The sequence below is a fragment of the Urocampus carinirostris genome, chromosome 1 (assembly GCF_059441175.1).
Source record: "Urocampus carinirostris isolate Australia breed hairy pipefish chromosome 1, RoL_Ucar_1.0, whole genome shotgun sequence".
NCBI lineage: Eukaryota > Metazoa > Chordata > Actinopteri > Syngnathiformes > Syngnathidae > Urocampus > Urocampus carinirostris.
Window position 1 is genome coordinate 44,152,625 of NC_142349.1, and position 18,708 is coordinate 44,171,332.

Below are 18,708 nucleotides of genomic sequence, written 5' to 3' on the forward strand. Positions count from 1 at the left end.
AGTGTAAGACTAACAAAATAAAAACTAACCTCAGAAAAACTATATACATACATAAATTAGTGCAGTGTTTTTCAACCAGTGTGACGGGAGACCTCGTTTAGTGTATATCTATCTATCTATCTATCTATCTATCTATCTATCTATCTATCTATCTATCTACCTTGATCATATCCCTCAAGAGGGGTGACAGACAGCAAGACAAACACATACACAAAAACAAAGAAAAGAAAAAAAGTTGGAAAAAAACACACACAAAGTTTGGCCAACCCAAATGCCCAAACAAGTTAAGCACCTCGGCACCCAAGTTGGTCATGCTTTCATCCCTCCAGATGAAACGAGACACAAGAAAGCGACCATGTCACTCTGGTAAGGTTGACATACAGGTGCCCTGCCCATCTCTTAGAACGCGTCCAAACATCCCACTATCCTTTCACAACACCTCTCCACTCATTCCTATTATCAACAAGAGCTCTAGCTCCACTACCTCTTTCCACCAGTGCACTCATGACATCATCCATCCATCTCTATTGCTGCCTTCCTCTTGGTCTCCTTCCATTTACTTCTGCTCTGTAGATCTTCTTCAACATTTGCTCCTCATCCATCTTCTACATGTGTCCAAACCAACCAAGTACTCTCTCATCCACACGCTTGCTCAGTTCCGCTACCACTCCAGTTCTCTCACAATTTCATTTCTCAATCTATCCAATCTTGTCACTAGGAACATACTCCTCAAACACTTCATCTCAAAAACATTTAATTTCCTTCTCAAATCTGCATTCAGGTTCCAAGTATCAGCCAAGTAACTAACATTCATCCATACCAGCTCGGTAGCCTAGATGGTAGGGCGCCCGTTCTGAGACTGAGAGGTCGCTGGTTCAAGCCTCGGCCGAGTCATACCTAAGACTTACAACAATGGTACTTGTTGCCTCCCTGCTTGGCGCTCAGCATTAAGGGTTGGAATTGGTCACCTAATGACTAAAATGGCTACGCCCTGTTTGGCTGCGGCTGCATCGGCTCGCTTCAGTTTAACTGTACGGGTCAGTTGTATCGACATTTCGTTCTGTGTGCATTGTTACAAAGAATTCTATTCTTCTATTCTGTATCAGTAGATGACAGCATATTTTTATATTTTTCCTCTTTTCTACTAATCATCTGCTTATATGAGAAAGTACGGAGAAATATGTTTATTAACGTATTTGATTTGAAAAGGCTGATACATTTACAGGCCCCAAAAATAATATAACAAACCAAATAGTCAAAATCCTGCACTTCATTTTGCTGATACCAATCATGTTTTTATTTTACTAACAAGAAAGAAAAAAAAAAGTTTTTGTTCATATTTTTCAGGAAGAAAAAAAAGAAAAACACGCTTGAAATACAGTAAAGTTCAAGTTCAAGATCAAGTTCAAACAAAATTATGACCCAAAATCAGTGACCACAAATGATAAGACAACACAATGGTTTACGCTTTTTAAAAAAAATCAAACTGGTGCCAGAAATTTGTCTTCAAATATTTTCAACACATGGTGTGCCTTGAATTTTTTATTGAAAAAAAGTGCCTTGCCTCAAAAAAGATTGGAAAACACTGGATTAGTAAACGAAAAGTTCATGCGATATGCATGTATACCATCAATTGTCAATACATTAAATGTAAAATGTATTTGCTTGTTCAAAAACAAACCATGTTATACCACTGATGCTTCATATTTGTGTATGTGTGTGAAATCTTTTGGTTTATATAGCAGCTACACTCAGTCTAGTTCTGTACTCTATGTGTGTCAGTGTGTGACTACAAAGTATGTCAGCATCACAGTGTGATTGTACCAAACACACACACATTGACGATGGCTGAAGGCTGTCTAGGGATCAATAATACACAAAAATGATTTTGTGGGAAACATTTTACCATTACCAGCGTTGAGGAAGGACGGTGGACCACCTCCGGGGAGCTATGGACATGAAACTCTCAGCCTGGCCAGAATAGAAGAAGAGAAAGAGGAGGAGGATGTGAAGGATAGAGGAGGGCGGGATGCTCCCGTTACAGGAAGCCTTCAGATGCTTTCCAGTACAGATCGTCTCTCACAAACCTCATCAAGGGTTTCTGATGCTCTGCGGGGAGACTTGACACAAACTTTTATTCAAAGGTAACGACATTTTATTCATCCATGCCGATTGCCGAATTGATCTACGTTGACAATGTTATGGAATGGTGACCATGTTTAAGCTTCTTCGGTTCAGAGTTGATGTCATAAAATACTATGACTTCAAAATCCTTTGCAATAGGGGTGGCTCATATTACCTTTTTCCATGCCTGTCTAAGAGACTCACCAATATCATTCCTATAACGATTCATATATTTTGTGACGCCGATTGTTTGTAATAACAGCAAGACGTGATTTTCTTATTAGCATCATACACACATGCCATCATATCTGCTGCTTTAGAGCCTTAAAAAAATAATAAATGACATAAACTAGTGATTGCTCAATGTGATCAAAAGAACCGGTATTGACTCCAACTCTGGCTCGAAAAACTTTATTGGGATTGACTATTTTTTAATGATAAAAAGTGAGATCCTGCTCTCAGTCTATGTCACTTGGCACAATGAGAACATTACATGTGTCACTTCGACTTCGCCTCAGGTAAAATTTGACAATAGAAAGGAAGATTATCATGGTTCATATTTCCGAGAGCATCCTCTGTCTTAACGTGACCGTGTGATACGGCAGCTGCACGGCACAGGACTGCAAAAAACTGGGACAGGTGATTAGAACTGCACGGGTTATCGTGGGCTGCCCCCCTCCATGACTTGGAATCTTTATATGCGAGCCGAGTCGAGATGAAAGCAAAAGCCATCACCATTGATCCCAGCCACCCGGGCCATCAAGAGAGCGGTACAGGAACATCCGCGCCACCACTGACAGATTTAGAGACAGCTTTATTTCCCAGAGCTGTCAAATCCCTCAACCCCCAAATCCCCCTCCCCTCATCACCCCCCTTAACTGCAGGACAATAACTTATAGGCTGAGCCACAGGACAACACACTTTATTACTCAGCCACACCTTGATGTAAATATAAAACACAGAATATATATACATAGTAATTTCCTTTTTGTATGTACATGTTGGTTTTGATTTAAATGCATCCTGTTTTAAACTTGATTTATAAACACTGTACACCAGGAATGCAAAGAAAATTAAATTAGCATTTTACATTAGTCACAAAAGAGACAATCTTGAATCTTATAAAATGAAAATTTTATCTTTAAATAAAGTTGACATCATACTTGGCCAGGACCGGTTAGCATTACAAAACAGATGATTAGTTCTTCACCGAGTAACTTTCATGTCATTTTCAGTTTAGGACAACATTTCTAAATGTAAAGCATTGCAAATTAATGACCGTATTGTCTCGTTACAGGGATTTTATTTCATATTGATGCTTTAATTAAAAAAAAACATTACTTTCAAGTCAAGGAATGTCAATAAAACGTTTTTTCAATGCTAGTTTATACATGCTTTCTTAATCTGCGATCAAAAACAAATAAGATGTAGATTCATTGATTTGTAAATCTGACGTCATTTCAGACACTAGTCTGGAGGTCTGCACTAGCTATTAGCTTTTAATTCATTTGGTTTTAGGTTTTGACTTGTCACCTTTTGCCAAGACCTATCAAGGTACTGTACAAACAAATATTAAACGATTGTTTGCGTTGACTTTGTACTTTACATTGCTTGCTTTTCTTCAACAGCTTTTAGGAACTATGTAGTGTCAGTTATTATGTAGGTCACAGGCGTTCTCTGAAATGTTAATCTGGAAGTCATTAGTAAGGACACCAGCCAGATGCCTTGATAATTTAGGAAATTTAATTTTACCATGGTTGGCTAAAGTCAACTACTAAAACTTTTACATGAACTTCAAAGCTTTTCTTATTTCTTTTTCCTGGAAACTGGTGCTTGTATTTTTTCAGAACACAATGCTCTTAAAAAGAATCACTGCACTGGTCCGCCCTGCTTCTTGCCATTCCAATTTTTACCTTTTTGTCATTCATTCGCCTGTAGGAAAGGATGACGGGCAGCCCTGAGAACATCGCTCTTGGCGAGTGCACACTTTCGCAGTCACGGGACCAGCTTACGCCACCCAGCCGCACAGAAAGCACAGTGTTCAGCCTCTCCCGAAGCGATTCGCTGTGGACGGCCGAGACCACGCCGGGAGTCTGTGAGGTCTTCTGGTTCCCCATCCACTTCATGTCGACAGGCGGCGGCTTCCTGGCGTGCGGCGTCATCATTAGTGGCCTGTACTTCGCCGGGCACAGCCGCAAGGTCAGCAACATTCTGGGTCCCGCCTTGCTCTCGATCGGCCTCATGGTTTTCGTGGTGGGTGTGGTCCTCATCCCCATCACAAAGGAGAACAGGCGGCGAGCCATGAAGAAGCCACTCACCTTTCATCGCCAACCTGTCTTCAATGTATGAGGATTTCTGCACGGCGGATCTCCAGGTTGAAAGTCCCTTGAAGGGTTTAGGGCAGGGGTAGGGAACCTATGGCTCGGGAGCCATATATGGCTCTTTTCATGAGTACATATGGCTCAAATAAAATATAACTATTGCACATCTCTCTGTGGCGTTCCAAAGTCAAGTGTTTTCATCCCGATTTTGGTCCATATAAAGCCGAAGCAACTTAATGCAGAAGTTTGATAAGAAACCATTTCAACTGATAAATACAAACGCTGGCAAACGACTTTGATTGGGTGAGCAGTAGAGGTGGGAGGATCCCTGCACACAGCGCAAGGCACTTCCTTCTCTCTCTCTCGCTCAGTGCAGTCTACAACGAAAGTGAATATGATGATATGCTTATCGTTTGCAGTCATTTGTGACATTTTTACGAAAGAACTTTGCATGCACATTGTTTTGAAACCGTTATGAAGGACAAATTTCATGGAAAAAATGGCCTCAACACTCTTAACTGAAGGTGGAAGATAAATTGTAAATAGCATATTTACATTGATTTGGGACACAGGATTTGGCATTATTATCATTTCATACATTTGATGAAATCATCAAATGACATACAGTGAAATCAAATGTGCGAAGAATTAGCTTTTGTCTAGAGAGCGTGTTTGGAAGTTTTTTTCAATTTTGTCTGAAAATATATGACGTGGCTCTCTCAATTTCTTTTGAAAACATTTTTTGCTTTTATGGCTCTTTGGGTCAAAAAGGTTCCTGACCCCTGGTTTAGGGAGTTGGCAATGGGTCAGCTGTGAGATATTTTGCATTGAGCCTGTAAATGTATTAACCTATCCACTGCAGTCCTATTAAACGATCAAATATTGACACAAAAGAGAGGTGTGTGTGTATGCTTTTGTGAACTCTCCTTTTGTTTTTTGGGAATGTTGTGGAAGGCTGCCAGCCAGATAGTGGAGAATGTTTATGATGGAAAAGTGCATTTGGAGTTGGGCCTAATGCGATACGATCGAAAATATGAATTATTAAACGCTGCTTGACGTTTTCTCTTAAATCTCTCGAGGGACTTTGGCCCAGTCCACCTTCAACATGATTTGAAACATATTACAAGGAAGTGTAAACATACTCACCAACACTAGCGGTTTAAGTGTTAGACTACTGCTCGCTCCCCTTTAAAATGCCTACCATTTTTTTAATCCACTGCTTTTCAAATTCAAACATCAGGGCCAGCAAAGTTTTCTCTACTGGCTTAAGACAAACAAAAATTATCATAATAGTCCATCCATCCATTAGGTGCACCGCTTATCTTCAGTAGGGTCGCGGGGGTGCTGGAACCCATCCCACCCATCTTCTGGCAGTGGGCAGGGGACACCCTCAACTGGTTGCCAGCAAGTCGCATATCATAATAATATTTCATTTGAATGTATTTTCCTAAACTGGAGTTCTCATGTTCTTCCCGTGCCTGCCTGGGTTTCCTCTGGGCATTTCGGTTTCCTCCCACATTCCAAAAATGGCCAGTCCAAATTGTCACTAGGTGTGAATAAGCGAGTGAGTTGTCTGTCTCTGTGTGCCCTGCGACTGGCTGGCAACCAGTTCAGGGTGTTCCCTGCCCACTGCCCGAGGACATCTGAGATGGGCTCCAGCATCCCTGCGACTCTACTGAGGATAAGTGGTGCAGATAATGGATAATAGATGTATAAAATATATGTTTTCGATTATTCTCCATATTTTGCAGATCAACCAAGCTACCTCATTTCTTTTTTAAGTTAAAAATGTTAAAAATATGTCACGTTGAAAAATTCACCAACTATTGGTAAAGGAGATGACAAAAGGATTTGAATGAATGAATGAATGAATGAAACATTTATTTCAAACATGAAAAGCAAAAACAAAACATCAACTAGAAAGAAAACACAAACAATGTTAACGTACATGTTCGAAAGGGAGTAGGTAGAAGCAAATGCTTATTACAAAAGTCAATTCCAATGAAGTTGGGAAAAAGTTTAAAATGTCAGTAAAATTAGAATAGAATGACTTGCAAACCTTTTCTAACCCATATTTAAATGAATACACCACAAAGACAAGATTATCCATGTTCAAACTCATAAACTTTATTTCCATAAGCAAATAATGATAAACTTAGAATTTTATAATTGCAACAAGTGCCAAAGTAGTTGGGAAAGGGGCTTCTTCACCATTGTGTTACATCACCTTTCCTTTTAATAACACTCAATAAACGTTTAGGAAGTGAGGAGACTAGTTGTTGAATCGTTGATAGTGGAATCCTTTCCCATTCTTGCTTTATGTACAGCTTCAGCTGTTCAACAGTCCGGGGTCTCCTTTGTCTTATTCTGCGCTTTATAATGCGCCACACATTTTCAATGGGAGACAGGTCAGGACTGCAGGCAGGCCAGTCAAGCACCCGCACCCTCTTACTACGAAGCCACGCTGTCGTGAGACGTGCAGTGTGTGGCTTGGCATTATCCTGCTGGAAGAAGCAAGGGCGCCCATGGTAAAGATTCTGTTTGGATGGCAACATACTTTGTTCCAAAACCTGAATGTACTTTTCTGCATTAATGGTGCCTTCACAGATGTGCAGGTTACCCATTCCTTGGCCACTCATGCACCCCCATACCATCACAGATGCTGGCTTTTGCACTTTGCGTGCATAACAGTCTGGGTGGTTCTGTTCTTCTTTGGACCGGAGGACACGACGTCCACAATTTCCAAACACAATTTGGAAAACTGACTCATCAGACCACAGAACACTTTTCCACTTTGTATCAGTCCATTTTAGATGGGCTCGGGCCCAGAGAACCCTGCGGCGTTTCTGGATGTTGTTGATGAATGGCTTACGCTTTGCAACATAAAGTTTTAACCCACACTTACGGATATAGCGTCGAACTGTATTGACTGACAGTGGTTTTCCAAAGTGTTCCTGAGCCCATGTGGTGATGTCCTTTACACATTGATGTCGGTTCTTAATGCAGTACCGCTTGAGGGCTCGGAGGTCACGGGCATTCAATAATGGTTTACGGCCATGCCGTTTACGCACAGTGATTTCTCCAGATTCCCTGAACCTTTTCACAATATTATGGACTGTAGATGATGATATCCCTAAATTCCTTGCAATTGTACTTTGAGGAATGTTGTTTTTAAACTGTTCAACAATTTGCTCACGCAGTTGTTCACAAAGAGGTGAACCTCGCCCCATCCTTGCATGTGAATGACTTAGCTTGTTCGGGTCTCCCTTTTTTATACCCAGTAACAACTCTCACCTGTTGCTAATTCATCTGTTCACCTGCAAATAGTTGGTTGATTTCCATTCATCCACTTTCTGAGTAGTTATTGACACCTGTCCCAACTATTTTGGCACGTGTTGCTGTCATCAAATTACAGAGTTGATGATTTTCTCCCAAAACAATAAAGTTTATGAGTGAAGACAATAAATATGTTGTCTTTGCTGTGCATTCATTTAAATATGGGTTGAAAAGAATTTGCAATTTACTTGGATCAATTTTTATTTGCAATTAACACACTTTCCCAACTTCATTGGAATTGAGTTTTGTAAATCCTACCCCCAGACTTCCTTAACAAATGCATTCCACATCCAGAACCCCAGTGTATTTACACGTAAAAAATAACCTATGTATACAGGTAAACATATTTACATTGGCTCTGTAGATACACAGTCTCTTTATTATCATCATCATGACCATCATTACTTTCATCTCTCTTTTTTTTACCATCCTCATTATCATCATTGCTGTCTCCATACATTTACAGCATATTACATAATTAGAGTATCTATTATGATAACAATACTTCTCTTGGGTGCTCATGGTGAAACTGAGCCGATATGTTGCCCGTCATACAAGTATCTTTGGACCCACTACCCTAGGGGGTCCGCCCCCAGGCAGCAGGACCACCATTCTTATGTGTCCTGATCTGTTCATTAAAAGACAAGGTAGGGGAGCTTGAGCCAGATGAAAATATTCTACTTTCAACTCTTTAATACACCTCAAACGGCGCACCCCACCCTTATTGTCAAAAGGATGGCATGCATGCGTTACACCTTTTGTAAGAGAAATCAGCTTTTATAAGGATTTGCATCAACTTTGTATATGTAAGTGTGTTGCACTAGCCCTGTCCTTCATTGTGCTGACATCCGGGATACACCTTAACGGAGTGGGCGGCGTTCCCTGCGTTGGCAGGTAAGCATCCTCCTTCTCCCCCTCCCGCTTCTTCCCTTCCTTCTCGCCGTTAGTTTGCCTTCCTCGCCGGCTTGTGATGTTTCGTCCCTCTGCACCGTCGTCATGGACGTGAAGAGTTTGGTGGGCAAATGTTTGCTGCTTCTGTTCATTGGTTTGGCGCTGGACGTGGTCGGCCTGACGCTGCTGTTGGTTGGCGTGTTCGCGGACGTACGCGCAGACGACGGAGAGTTTTATGGCGACTTCTTCATCTTCACGGGCGCGCTCGTCATCTTCATCAGTCTCGGCTTTTGGGTCTTGTGGTACGCAGGCAACGTGCGCATCAAGCCAGGCGAGGAGTACGATTCGCGGGAGGACGGTTTGGCCGCGCGCATTGTGCGCAAGCTGTCGGAAAGGTTGAGTCGGAAGATGGCATCGGGAGCAAGAGTGGTAAATGAGGTACCCGCGCACGACAAAGAGTCGGCCGAAGAACCGAGGCCCAACAAGGCAAGCAAAGTCACTTGGGGCAAGACAACTGCATTCAAGAACCTGGAAACTTTTTCACAAAAACCAGAGCATCAGGAAAACTGCCACAAGGATGAAACCTACAAAGGATTCGATAACAAAGGGTATAACCATGAAATTGACTACAAGAGGGAAATATACGACAAACGATACGATAGTGACACTTACGACAGGGATTAAAAGTAGTCGACAACAGTGGTCGCCAACCGCCAAACCGTGGACCGGTACGGGGCCCGTGGGTCATTCAGTACTGGACTACATAGAAAAAAAAACTATTTCTTATTTTTTGCTTATGCCGTATTTATTTATGTAGCCGCACATTTTGTGTCCATGTATTTTTTGCCCCCCAAAAAATATCACTCAAACTTTACTATATTTTATATACCCGTGGTGCCACATTGTACAACAGTGTAATGGAGCGTTATTGGAAAGAGTTTAGTCGAAATAACATGTTCAATATGGTACCGTAAAAATAGTGCGCTGATGAGATCAAATCTACTACCTTTTCTCAAGTCATTCTAGATCCCTAGTCTAGTGATTACACAGTGGATTTCAGATTGTTATCATTAATATTGAAATTATTGTTGTTGTCATCACTAATGTCATTGTTGGGCCAGGCCGCAAGAATATAGTCAGACATAGCACAGAGGTTGCCAACAGGTGGTCTACAAAAATGACCAAAAAAGGATAAAGGAGAACGCGGGCTGTGAACAAAAACAAAAAGGAATAAAAATTTAACTAAATAAAGGATATAAACTCCAATGTGAATTTAATGAGAGCAAAGACACCAACCAACATGTTCCAATATTTAAGTCATGTTTATTCTTTGATTTTCCATCATGATCTTGTGACAACCACAGCCGGCCAACCGGTTTTGACTTGTTGACTCAACAAACTCCAGGATTTGGGCACACACACAGTGTAATCCACATATCTTGTGAGGAAAAAAGGGACTGTCCCCGCTACAACAATTATTATTGCTCAGAAATACTAGTGCCCCTGTCACATGTGCTCTTTGAGATGTTTTTAAAATGTGAATAAAAACACACAGCAAAAACTGTTGCTGTGGACCTCAGCTTCACACAATCATTTGTACAATGACTTACTGATCTATTCGTTTCTCGACTCTTGAGATAATTCACGCTACTTCCTTGTGTTTTGTCACAATACTGTGAACTTTTTTGTGCAGATTAATTATATCTACATATATTTATTGGAATAGATAATACCTTGCATGTGCCCAACTAACCTAAACACAAATCATTTGATATAGTTTTCAGTTATTAACAATGAAATAAATTTTACCCCTCTTTTTGTTGGTTAACATCGCTCTCTGCTGTTGACCAAATTTAACATCATCGACAGGTCAGCACTCATCATTTGTGCTTCACTTTTACAGTTTGTATAGTTCATTACCATCAAATTGAGGCTAAAAAAACTGGACACCTTTTGTCTTCTGTGTTTAACATTTTTAGCATGCCCTAAAAACATATGAGATTTGCACATATTTAATAAATGATGCAGATTTTTTTCTACCTATACAACATTTTGTTTTTTCAGTCCACTGATTTTTGTACCAGTAGAAAAATATTTTACTTGAACTGTTGTATAGTATGGTGTATTTCTATTGTGAACCACTAGATGGGATCAAAAAATACTTTGGGTGATTGAAAACAGGGAGTAGTTCAGGCTCTGTCTTATTTTTGATGAAGATGACAGGATGAGACATGAGCAAATGAGGAATGTTATTTATTTCCATGTATATTCATTCATATTGACGAACTTGTTGTTTTTTAAAAAGGACAGCATTCGTGTACGAGGAAAACAATCTTATCCACTGTCGTCCCGCTCTTCAACAATGCGCTCAAATATGTTTGTAATTTCGTTGTGATTTTTTTTTAAGGCACTAAAAAACAATTAAGTATTAAGTAAGTATTTTTGAGCAGAACATAAATTGAGTTTTTTGCGTTGTGGAGTGTCATTATTGATCTGGGTTGTTGGTTCATTGATTGTTTCTCAGTCCTTGTTAGGTTAGTTTCCTCTTGCTCAAAACTTGTTATTTTAGATATCATGCCTGTAAGACTTGATTTTAATAGTCCCAAATTCATTCTTTTCCTCTCTCTTGACAATTAATGTGTTTATTGGGGTGAATATTTGACCTGCTAATTTGCATTTGGCTCCACAATGACGAGTGATCTCGAGAATGTAAATTTAAGATGCAAAGAAAATCACAGATATTTTTAAATTGAAGCCATGTTGAATGACAAAACGTCACAGAAGTCATCAAGAAGCAGCTAAACACGTCGGCCCAGCTCAGGAATGAAGATGTACTTCTTGAAGAACAGGCCCTTCAGCTCTGAGATACCTCAGAACTCCTGCGTGGAGAGCTGCCAGTGTCAATGTAACCCGCTTTACGTCCGCTCCACACGGCGTCAGCTCATCTCTGTCTGGCCATGGAGCCCAACAAATGCACATCCTTCTTCTTGGCTTTGGCCGTGCTCATGGATTTGGTGGGCTTACTGCTTTTCCTGGTGGGCATCTTCGCCTCGTTGAGGTACTGGGACTTCTTTGTGTTTTCTGGCCCCCTCCTCATCTTCTTGAGCATCTTCCTGTGGATCTTCTGGTACTTGGGTGGCTTGTTGGTACCTGACGAGGAACTGGACCTACCCAGAAGCAGCATCCTGTGAGCGAGGTGGTCGGCAAAATGAATCCTGGATCGTGTTTTCTGGCTTCATCCAGTGGAATGGAAGCATTGTCATCCAAGGATGCCATATTGATGATCCACAGAAAAAGAAGGGGAAGAAATGCTTTGAAACGTCCAAGATTGGAATGAGGGAGCATTTTTGATTGTTCGAGCACTAATGTTCATCATATCATATATGAGCTGAAGCATTTCTTGATCTCTATGATTTTGTGACTGACGTGAAAATTCAGTGACTTGAAATGAAAAAAAAAAAAAAAACCTGAATGCTACGATGAGGAACTGAACTTTCTGAAATGTAAAAAGGAAAAAGAAAAAGATTGTCATGTAGTTGTAAGGTGATGCCTAGAACAACACGGCTAACATGACTTGCAAAATGCTGCATCCTGTATAAGGGCCGCTTCAACCTGTGCACAACAGACTAACCATTTTACAAGTTAAATGAGAGAGTGTATTTGTGCTGAAGGCATTTTAAGAACTTTTTAAATTATTTTGATGAACTTCCATAAATATGTATTTTTTTGGTACATTGGCAACTTTAGGCCAGGGCACGTTTGTGTTTGCCGTTTTTGTAAAGTTATTAGTTTATATATTTCAAATTTTATTGTCATACGTTTTTGGTACCGTAATTGACAAGCAGTGTTGTTCACTTGTGAGTTGAGTTGTTAAATTATCAGTAAAAGGTATTTAAAAGTTGCTATTTTTGCGCAGATTATCTACTGAATTGTTTAAAAAGGGTAATCTATTAGGGAATTCTTACTGGTACATTGGTTCACTTGAGGGAAGTTTCATGTAAGTTGAGTAGTGTTTATCGTCTTCTGTACACGCCTCATGCCTGCCTTTAAAGGCTTTCAGCTAAAGTGGCTTCGCTGTTGTTTCTCGTTTTGTGACATCATAACTCGTCTAACCAGCACAGCAGGCTTTTACCAGACGACCAACTACCCGCCTGCAAATCAAATGAGGCCAACATGGCACTTTTCTGAAACTGCATTGCACACAGTGAGGTAAAATGACCTCCCCCTCAGATCACCCCTCTTCTCGTCTGCCATTCTGTAACAATATGTTGTTTTTTCGTCTTTTTTCCAACATCCTTACAGTATAGAGAGCAAGACTGTTACAGTTAAAAGCTTGGACTCTTGTTGTGTGTCCTGGAAATCTAAGTGCAGGGATGTCAAACTCAGTTTGGCTCTAGGGGTGAATAGAGACTAAATTTCTAATTTCTTCCTTTTTATCAGTAATGTGCGTTTTTTCAGCCTACTCTATAAATTATGACAAGGGATTTTATTCTAAGAATAACACATTTAGTCACAAACAATTGGAAAACTATTTTCATGTTTGGCATTTAGTGTGTTAGTTTATTCTTAACAGTTGATTGAATGCAATTTTACACCTGAACCAACTTGACATGTGATACAAACTGAAGATTTATAAAAACAATATGGAATTTTTGCCTTAATTGTCATACTGGTCACACAGGAATAAAACTGAAATACAAAATAAAGGTTTTAGAAGTACATGGGGCATAAGATTAGACTACACTGGATCAAACTACTGGGCTTGGCCTACTAAAGCTGAGAGTATATCATGTACTGCTTTATCCCTACCAGAGGAAGCATTTGGTTCGCATTTATTTAAAATATCATAACTTATTTGGAGGTTACCTAGATATTAGCTGCTTTCTGACATACTCAGCAATTTATGGCAGGCCGGAGTAGATCTTCTTCTGGCCGAGAACTGTATGTTTGACACGGCTGAGTAATGTAAACTAGAAAACAATGCTGTTTTCTTCCACAATACTAAAGGCAAACTAAACATGTTGTATGTCATCCGTAGTGACAACACACAAAGACGTGTTGACTGCTCACAGTTCACGTGAACGAAACAAGCGACACAGCTTAGCCGCGCCTGGACAGACACATAAGGCGCCTGCTCTTCTTCCGGGTGTGGCGAGGAGAATTAATGGCCTCAATTTGGAGAGGAAGCGGAGGAGTAATGGATGGCTGCGATCAAACGACGGCCTCTCTTGGTCCCTGAGGGACGCCAACGCCTTTCTGTGTTTCTGCTTCTGTATGGTCGCCATGGTTCCGATCATCATGGTCTTCCTGGTTTTCGGATGATGATAATGATCATGATGGATGTGGTTTGTGAGGATTCTCTGATGCACATTAGAGTTAATCTTAAGTGTGCTGTCAGTAGAGGATTGAGAAGAATATAAACCTAGATAAAGTATAGGCGATTCTAACTGAGAGGAGGTTATTGTCCCCTTTTAAGGTGGCAGCGCAAGCCGCAGGTGAAAGGTTGATTCCAGGTCGGTGATATTTAATTTTTACAGACTTTAAAAGAACAAGCATTATGGGACGACATTGGACATACAAACACACACAAATTGGAATGTATAATTATATACATACGTATATACATACATACATACATTATATATATATATATATATATATATATATATATATATCAACAGTATGACGCAGGTGTGCTGTGCTCTCTAGTGGATGCTGGAAGTACTGTAAGCAGACAAAGTTCCGGAGTCTGGTGGATGCTCCTCTATGATCATTAGAAAATGTTGTGAAATTTTACATTTTTCCCACTCTCCAAAACGCAACCACCACCTTTTATCAAATTTAACATTTTTAAATGACGCTTGCTCATTTATTCATCACTTAGTTATTCATTCGTATATTCCTGTCCGACCGCTAATCTTTGCCAAGATCACAAGGGTGCGCTGGCGCACATACTAACGTTTAATAAAGCTAAACTACTACGATTTAAAAATGACCGTTTGTATTTTTTCTAATCATCATCTTAGATGTTCTAAATAATCAGAATCTTTCATAATCTGAAAAAAATGCATTTTGGGGGAAATATATAAAAGAGCAAATACCTGTCAACCTGTACGTTTTTGCCGTACAAAGTACGTTTATTATGCATTTTAAGACGTGTACGACGTACAAAAAGATCTGTACGGGAACCATCCGGTAAACACCGACTATCACGAAACGGCAAATCAATCAAGTCAAAAGAGTTCGCCGCGGTAGCCTCTATTGTCACGTGGCGTGGTGGGGGGAAGGAGTGACCGGACCAGAACGGAGGCAGGAGGCAGGAAGGGAGAACTCATATGCGTTGACGATCATAAGTTTTATTTAACAAAATAAAAGTCGCCCAATACTCCGGGACCTAAACAGAACAATACAGAGTTCCTCCGGCACGAACTCAACAGGACAAGGCATAACAGACGGAAAATGTTTAAACCTAAAACAGGACAAGGCATAACAGACCTCGGATTGTGTAATGAGCCAGCGCCCGCCAAACTCAAAATCCAGCCTTAAATAGCAGACCAGCAATCAGCTGATCTGCTGCAGCTGAGTTCGGGGGCGCGGCAGACTGGTAGCCATGGCGACCGTGACATCTATATCGGTATCGTTTTTGTCCGGAGCAAACGAAGCGAACGGTTTGATGCTACTGTGCGCATGCGTCTGCCGCCTAGGGATTCCCCATCATGCACCATTCCGTGGTAGTTTTGTAGTGAAAGGAAGTCCGTCTATTTTTAGAGAACCGGCATTTTCGGCTCAACTCATTAAAGAGAGCGGCTCTCAAACGGCTCACTTGCTTTGATGCATTATATTAGGAATTATTATGTTGTATAAAGAAGTTAATAAAAAAATATATATATATAAAAGGATAAAATGAAAAAAGACAGGTTTGTGGTTATCCCTTTAATCAGTATATTACCAACAATAATTTAATCCAGAAAATGAATTAATAATTTGAATAAGAAAATGTATTATTCTACTTAATTATATTTGCATGTATTTTTTCCTTCTACAGTGAACGTTCGAGCTACTTAATTTTTGAACTTTTTTTATAATAAACGTCATTCATGTTGAGCAACTCAGTATCTCAAAACAAAATGTAAATCAACAATATATATGATATAACGAAACCATACCTGTCAACCTGTACGTTTTTGCCGTACAAAGTACGTTTATTATGCATTCTAAGACGTGTACGACGTGCAAGAAAATCTATACGAAAAAACGTAAATTTGTCAATTATGGGTACCATCCGGTATACACAGACTATCACGAAACAGCAAATCAATCAAGTCAAACGAGTTCAAGTTGTCTAGATTCAGATTTCAGATATACTTTATTGTCATTCTAGTACACGTGTATACAGAACGAAATGTCGATACATCTGACCCGCACAGTTTTTTTGAATGTACGGATATAAATAAAATGTTGTATTGAGTTGGAGTATTGAGTACTAATAATATACTAAATAATTATGGCTATGTATATTATTTTACAGTAGTGCAAAGAGTGCAAGAGGAGCAGCTAACCAGATGTGCAAAATGGGCAGTCAGGTAAACAAGTCAGGTAAACACTAACAATAACACTGTAGTACAATTGTGCAGAGGAGAACAGATGTGCAAGGAGTGGCTAGCTATAAAGAACTGCCAGTAGTGCAAAAAAGTCAAACAAAACCAACAGATGTACAGATTAGCACCAGTTTAGATTTACTATGTGTTTGATTGACCATTTAACAGTCTAATGGCCAGGGGGACAAGACTATTGTGGAACCTGGTGGTCCTACACCGCACACTGCAGTACCTCTTCCCAGAAGCTAGCAGAGTGAACAGTCCATGATGGGGGTGAGAGGGGTCCCTGATAATATTCTTGGCTTGGGATAGGCAGCGCTTCTGGCCAATGTCCTGAATGGAGGGGAGAGAAGTCCCGATGATTTTCTCTGCTGTCCTCGTCATCCTCCTCACACTACCCCAGTCGGAAGCGCTGCAGCCTCCACACCACACAGAGATACAGCTGGTCAGGATATTCTCTATGGTGCCCCTGTAGAATGTGATGAGGGAGGGTGGGGGCAGGTGGGCTCTCCTCATCCTCCGCAGGAAGTACAGGCTCTGCTGTGCCCTCTTCAGCAGTGATGCAGTGTTCACGGACCAGGTGATTTTGTTTGTGATGTACACCCCTAGGAACTTGATGCTGCTGACAACCTCCACAGCCTTGTTGTTGATGAGAAGTGGGGCATGGTTGGGCTGGTTTTTCCTGAAGTCGATAATGAACTCTTTAGTTTTGTCAACATTCAGGACCAGGCTGTTGTCCCTGCACCAGCCCACCAACTGCTCCACCTCCTCTCTGTAGGCCAGGTCGTTGTCGTCCCTGATGAGGCCAACCACTGTTGTGTCGTCAGCAAACTTCACGATTTGGTTTGTGGCTGACCTAGGGACGCAGTCGTGTGTCATCAGGGTGAACAGCAAGGGGCTCAGGACACAGCCTTGGGGGGAGCCCGTACTGAGGGTGATGACATCGGAGATGTTCTGACCAATCCGCACTGACTGGGGTCTGTCAGTGGGGAAGTCCAGCAGCCAGTTCCGCAGGGGGGTGTTGAAACCCAGGAGTCTCATTTTGTCTACCAGGTGTTGTGGGATGATGGTGTTGAATGCTGAACTGAAGTCCAGGAACAGCATCCGCACATGGGTGTTCTTCTCCTCTAGGTGTGTCAGGCTCAGGTGAAGCACAGAGGATATGGCATCCCCGGTGGAGCGGTTTGTCCGGTAGGCAAACTGAAAGGGGTCGAATGAGGAGGGGAGACTGGAGGTGATGTGCTCTTTAACCAGTCTCTCAAAGCACTTCATTATGATAGGAGTCAGTGCAACGGGCCGGTAATCGTTGAATGATAAGATCTGGGGTTTCTTTGGCACTGGGATGATGTTGGCAAATTTAAAGCATGATGGTACTTTGGCTTGGTCTAGCGAGGTGTTGAAAATGTCTGTTAGTACACAAGCCAGCTGATCGACGCACTCCCTAAGGACCCGCCCTGGAATGTTGTCCGGGCCTGGAGCCTTCCATGTGTTGACCCTTCTCAGGGTCTTCCTCACGTCAGTTGAGTCCAGGAGGAGTGCTCTTTCGTCCTGATGTGGAACCGCTTTCGCTGCAGGGGTGCCATTTTGTGCCTCGAACCTCCCAAAGAAGTTGTTGAGGTCATTCAGAAAGTCCATGCTAGTGTCCTGCACTAGGGCGGTGGTTGGCTTGTATCTGGTGATGGCCTGAATGCCTTTCCACATATCACTGTCTAGTGAAAGGAAGTCCGTCTCTTTTTAGAGAACCGGCTTTTTCGGCTCAACTCATTAAAGAGAGCTGGCTCTCAAATGGCTCACTTGCTTTGATGCATTATATTAGGAATTATTATGTTGTATAAAGAAGTTAATAAAAAAAGGAACTATAAAAGGATAAAATGAAAAAAAGACAGGTTTGTGGTTATCCCTTTTATCAGGATATTACCAACAATAATCGAACCCAGAAAATGAATTAATAATTTTATTAAGAAAATGTATTATTCTACTTAAGTATATTTGCATGTATATTTTCCTTCTACAGTGAACGTCCAAGCTACTTAATTTTTTAACTTTTTTTAATAATAAACCTCATTCATGTCGAGCAACTCAGTATCTCACAACACAATGTTAATTGACAATATATATGATATAACGAAACACATGCATACCTGTCAACCTGTACGTTTTTGCGGTACAAAGTACGTTCATTATGCATTTTAAGACGTGTACGACGTACAAGAAAATCTGTACGGAAAAACGCAAATTTGTCAATTATGGGTACCATCCGGTATACACCGACTATCACGAAACGTCAAATCCATAAAGTCAAACGAGTTCGCCTCTCTCTCTCTGTATTGTTTTTTTCTGTTCCAAACAAAGAGAGCGGTTTGATGCTACTGTGTGAATGCATCTGCCGCCTCGGATTTCATGTGGTAGTTAGGTAGTGAAAGGAAGTCCGTCTCTTT

The 18,708-nt window shown here is 40.9% G+C and overlaps 3 protein-coding genes across 3 annotated transcripts; all 3 read left to right on the forward strand.

Annotated features, from left to right (window-relative positions):
* The first annotated feature begins 1,934 nt into the window (after window positions 1-1,934).
* pirt (phosphoinositide interacting regulator of transient receptor potential channels) lies at window positions 1,935-5,338 on the forward strand. Its single transcript, XM_088355455.1, has 2 exons — window positions 1,935-2,144; window positions 4,063-5,338. Exon 2 carries the CDS (start codon window positions 4,069-4,071, stop codon window positions 4,471-4,473), a length of 405 nt encoding a protein of 134 aa, XP_088211581.1. The 5' UTR covers window positions 1,935-2,144; window positions 4,063-4,068; the 3' UTR covers window positions 4,474-5,338.
* Window positions 5,339-8,688: 3,350 nt separating this feature from the next.
* On the forward strand, window positions 8,689-11,406 carry tmem238l (transmembrane protein 238 like). The gene has a single exon (XM_088340777.1). The coding sequence runs from the start codon at window positions 8,778-8,780 to the stop codon at window positions 9,354-9,356; it is 579 nt and encodes a 192-aa protein (XP_088196903.1). The 5' UTR covers window positions 8,689-8,777; the 3' UTR covers window positions 9,357-11,406.
* A 118-nt stretch (window positions 11,407-11,524) lies between these two features.
* On the forward strand, window positions 11,525-14,667 carry LOC148374770 (transmembrane protein 238-like). The gene is made up of 2 exons (XM_088340788.1): window positions 11,525-12,881; window positions 13,711-14,667. The coding sequence occupies exon 1, from the start codon at window positions 11,630-11,632 to the stop codon at window positions 11,861-11,863; it is 234 nt and encodes a 77-aa protein (XP_088196914.1). The 5' UTR covers window positions 11,525-11,629; the 3' UTR covers window positions 11,864-12,881; window positions 13,711-14,667.
* Window positions 14,668-18,708: the final 4,041 nt, after the last annotated feature.

What these genes read in the sequence shown, in the direction of transcription:
- pirt (XM_088355455.1), top strand. Translation starts at nt 4,069, where the DNA reads ATGACGGGCAGCCCTGAGAACATCGCTCTTGGCGAGTGCACACTTTCG.
- tmem238l (XM_088340777.1), top strand. Translation starts at nt 8,778, where the DNA reads ATGGACGTGAAGAGTTTGGTGGGCAAATGTTTGCTGCTTCTGTTCATT.
- LOC148374770 (XM_088340788.1), top strand. Translation starts at nt 11,630, where the DNA reads ATGGAGCCCAACAAATGCACATCCTTCTTCTTGGCTTTGGCCGTGCTC.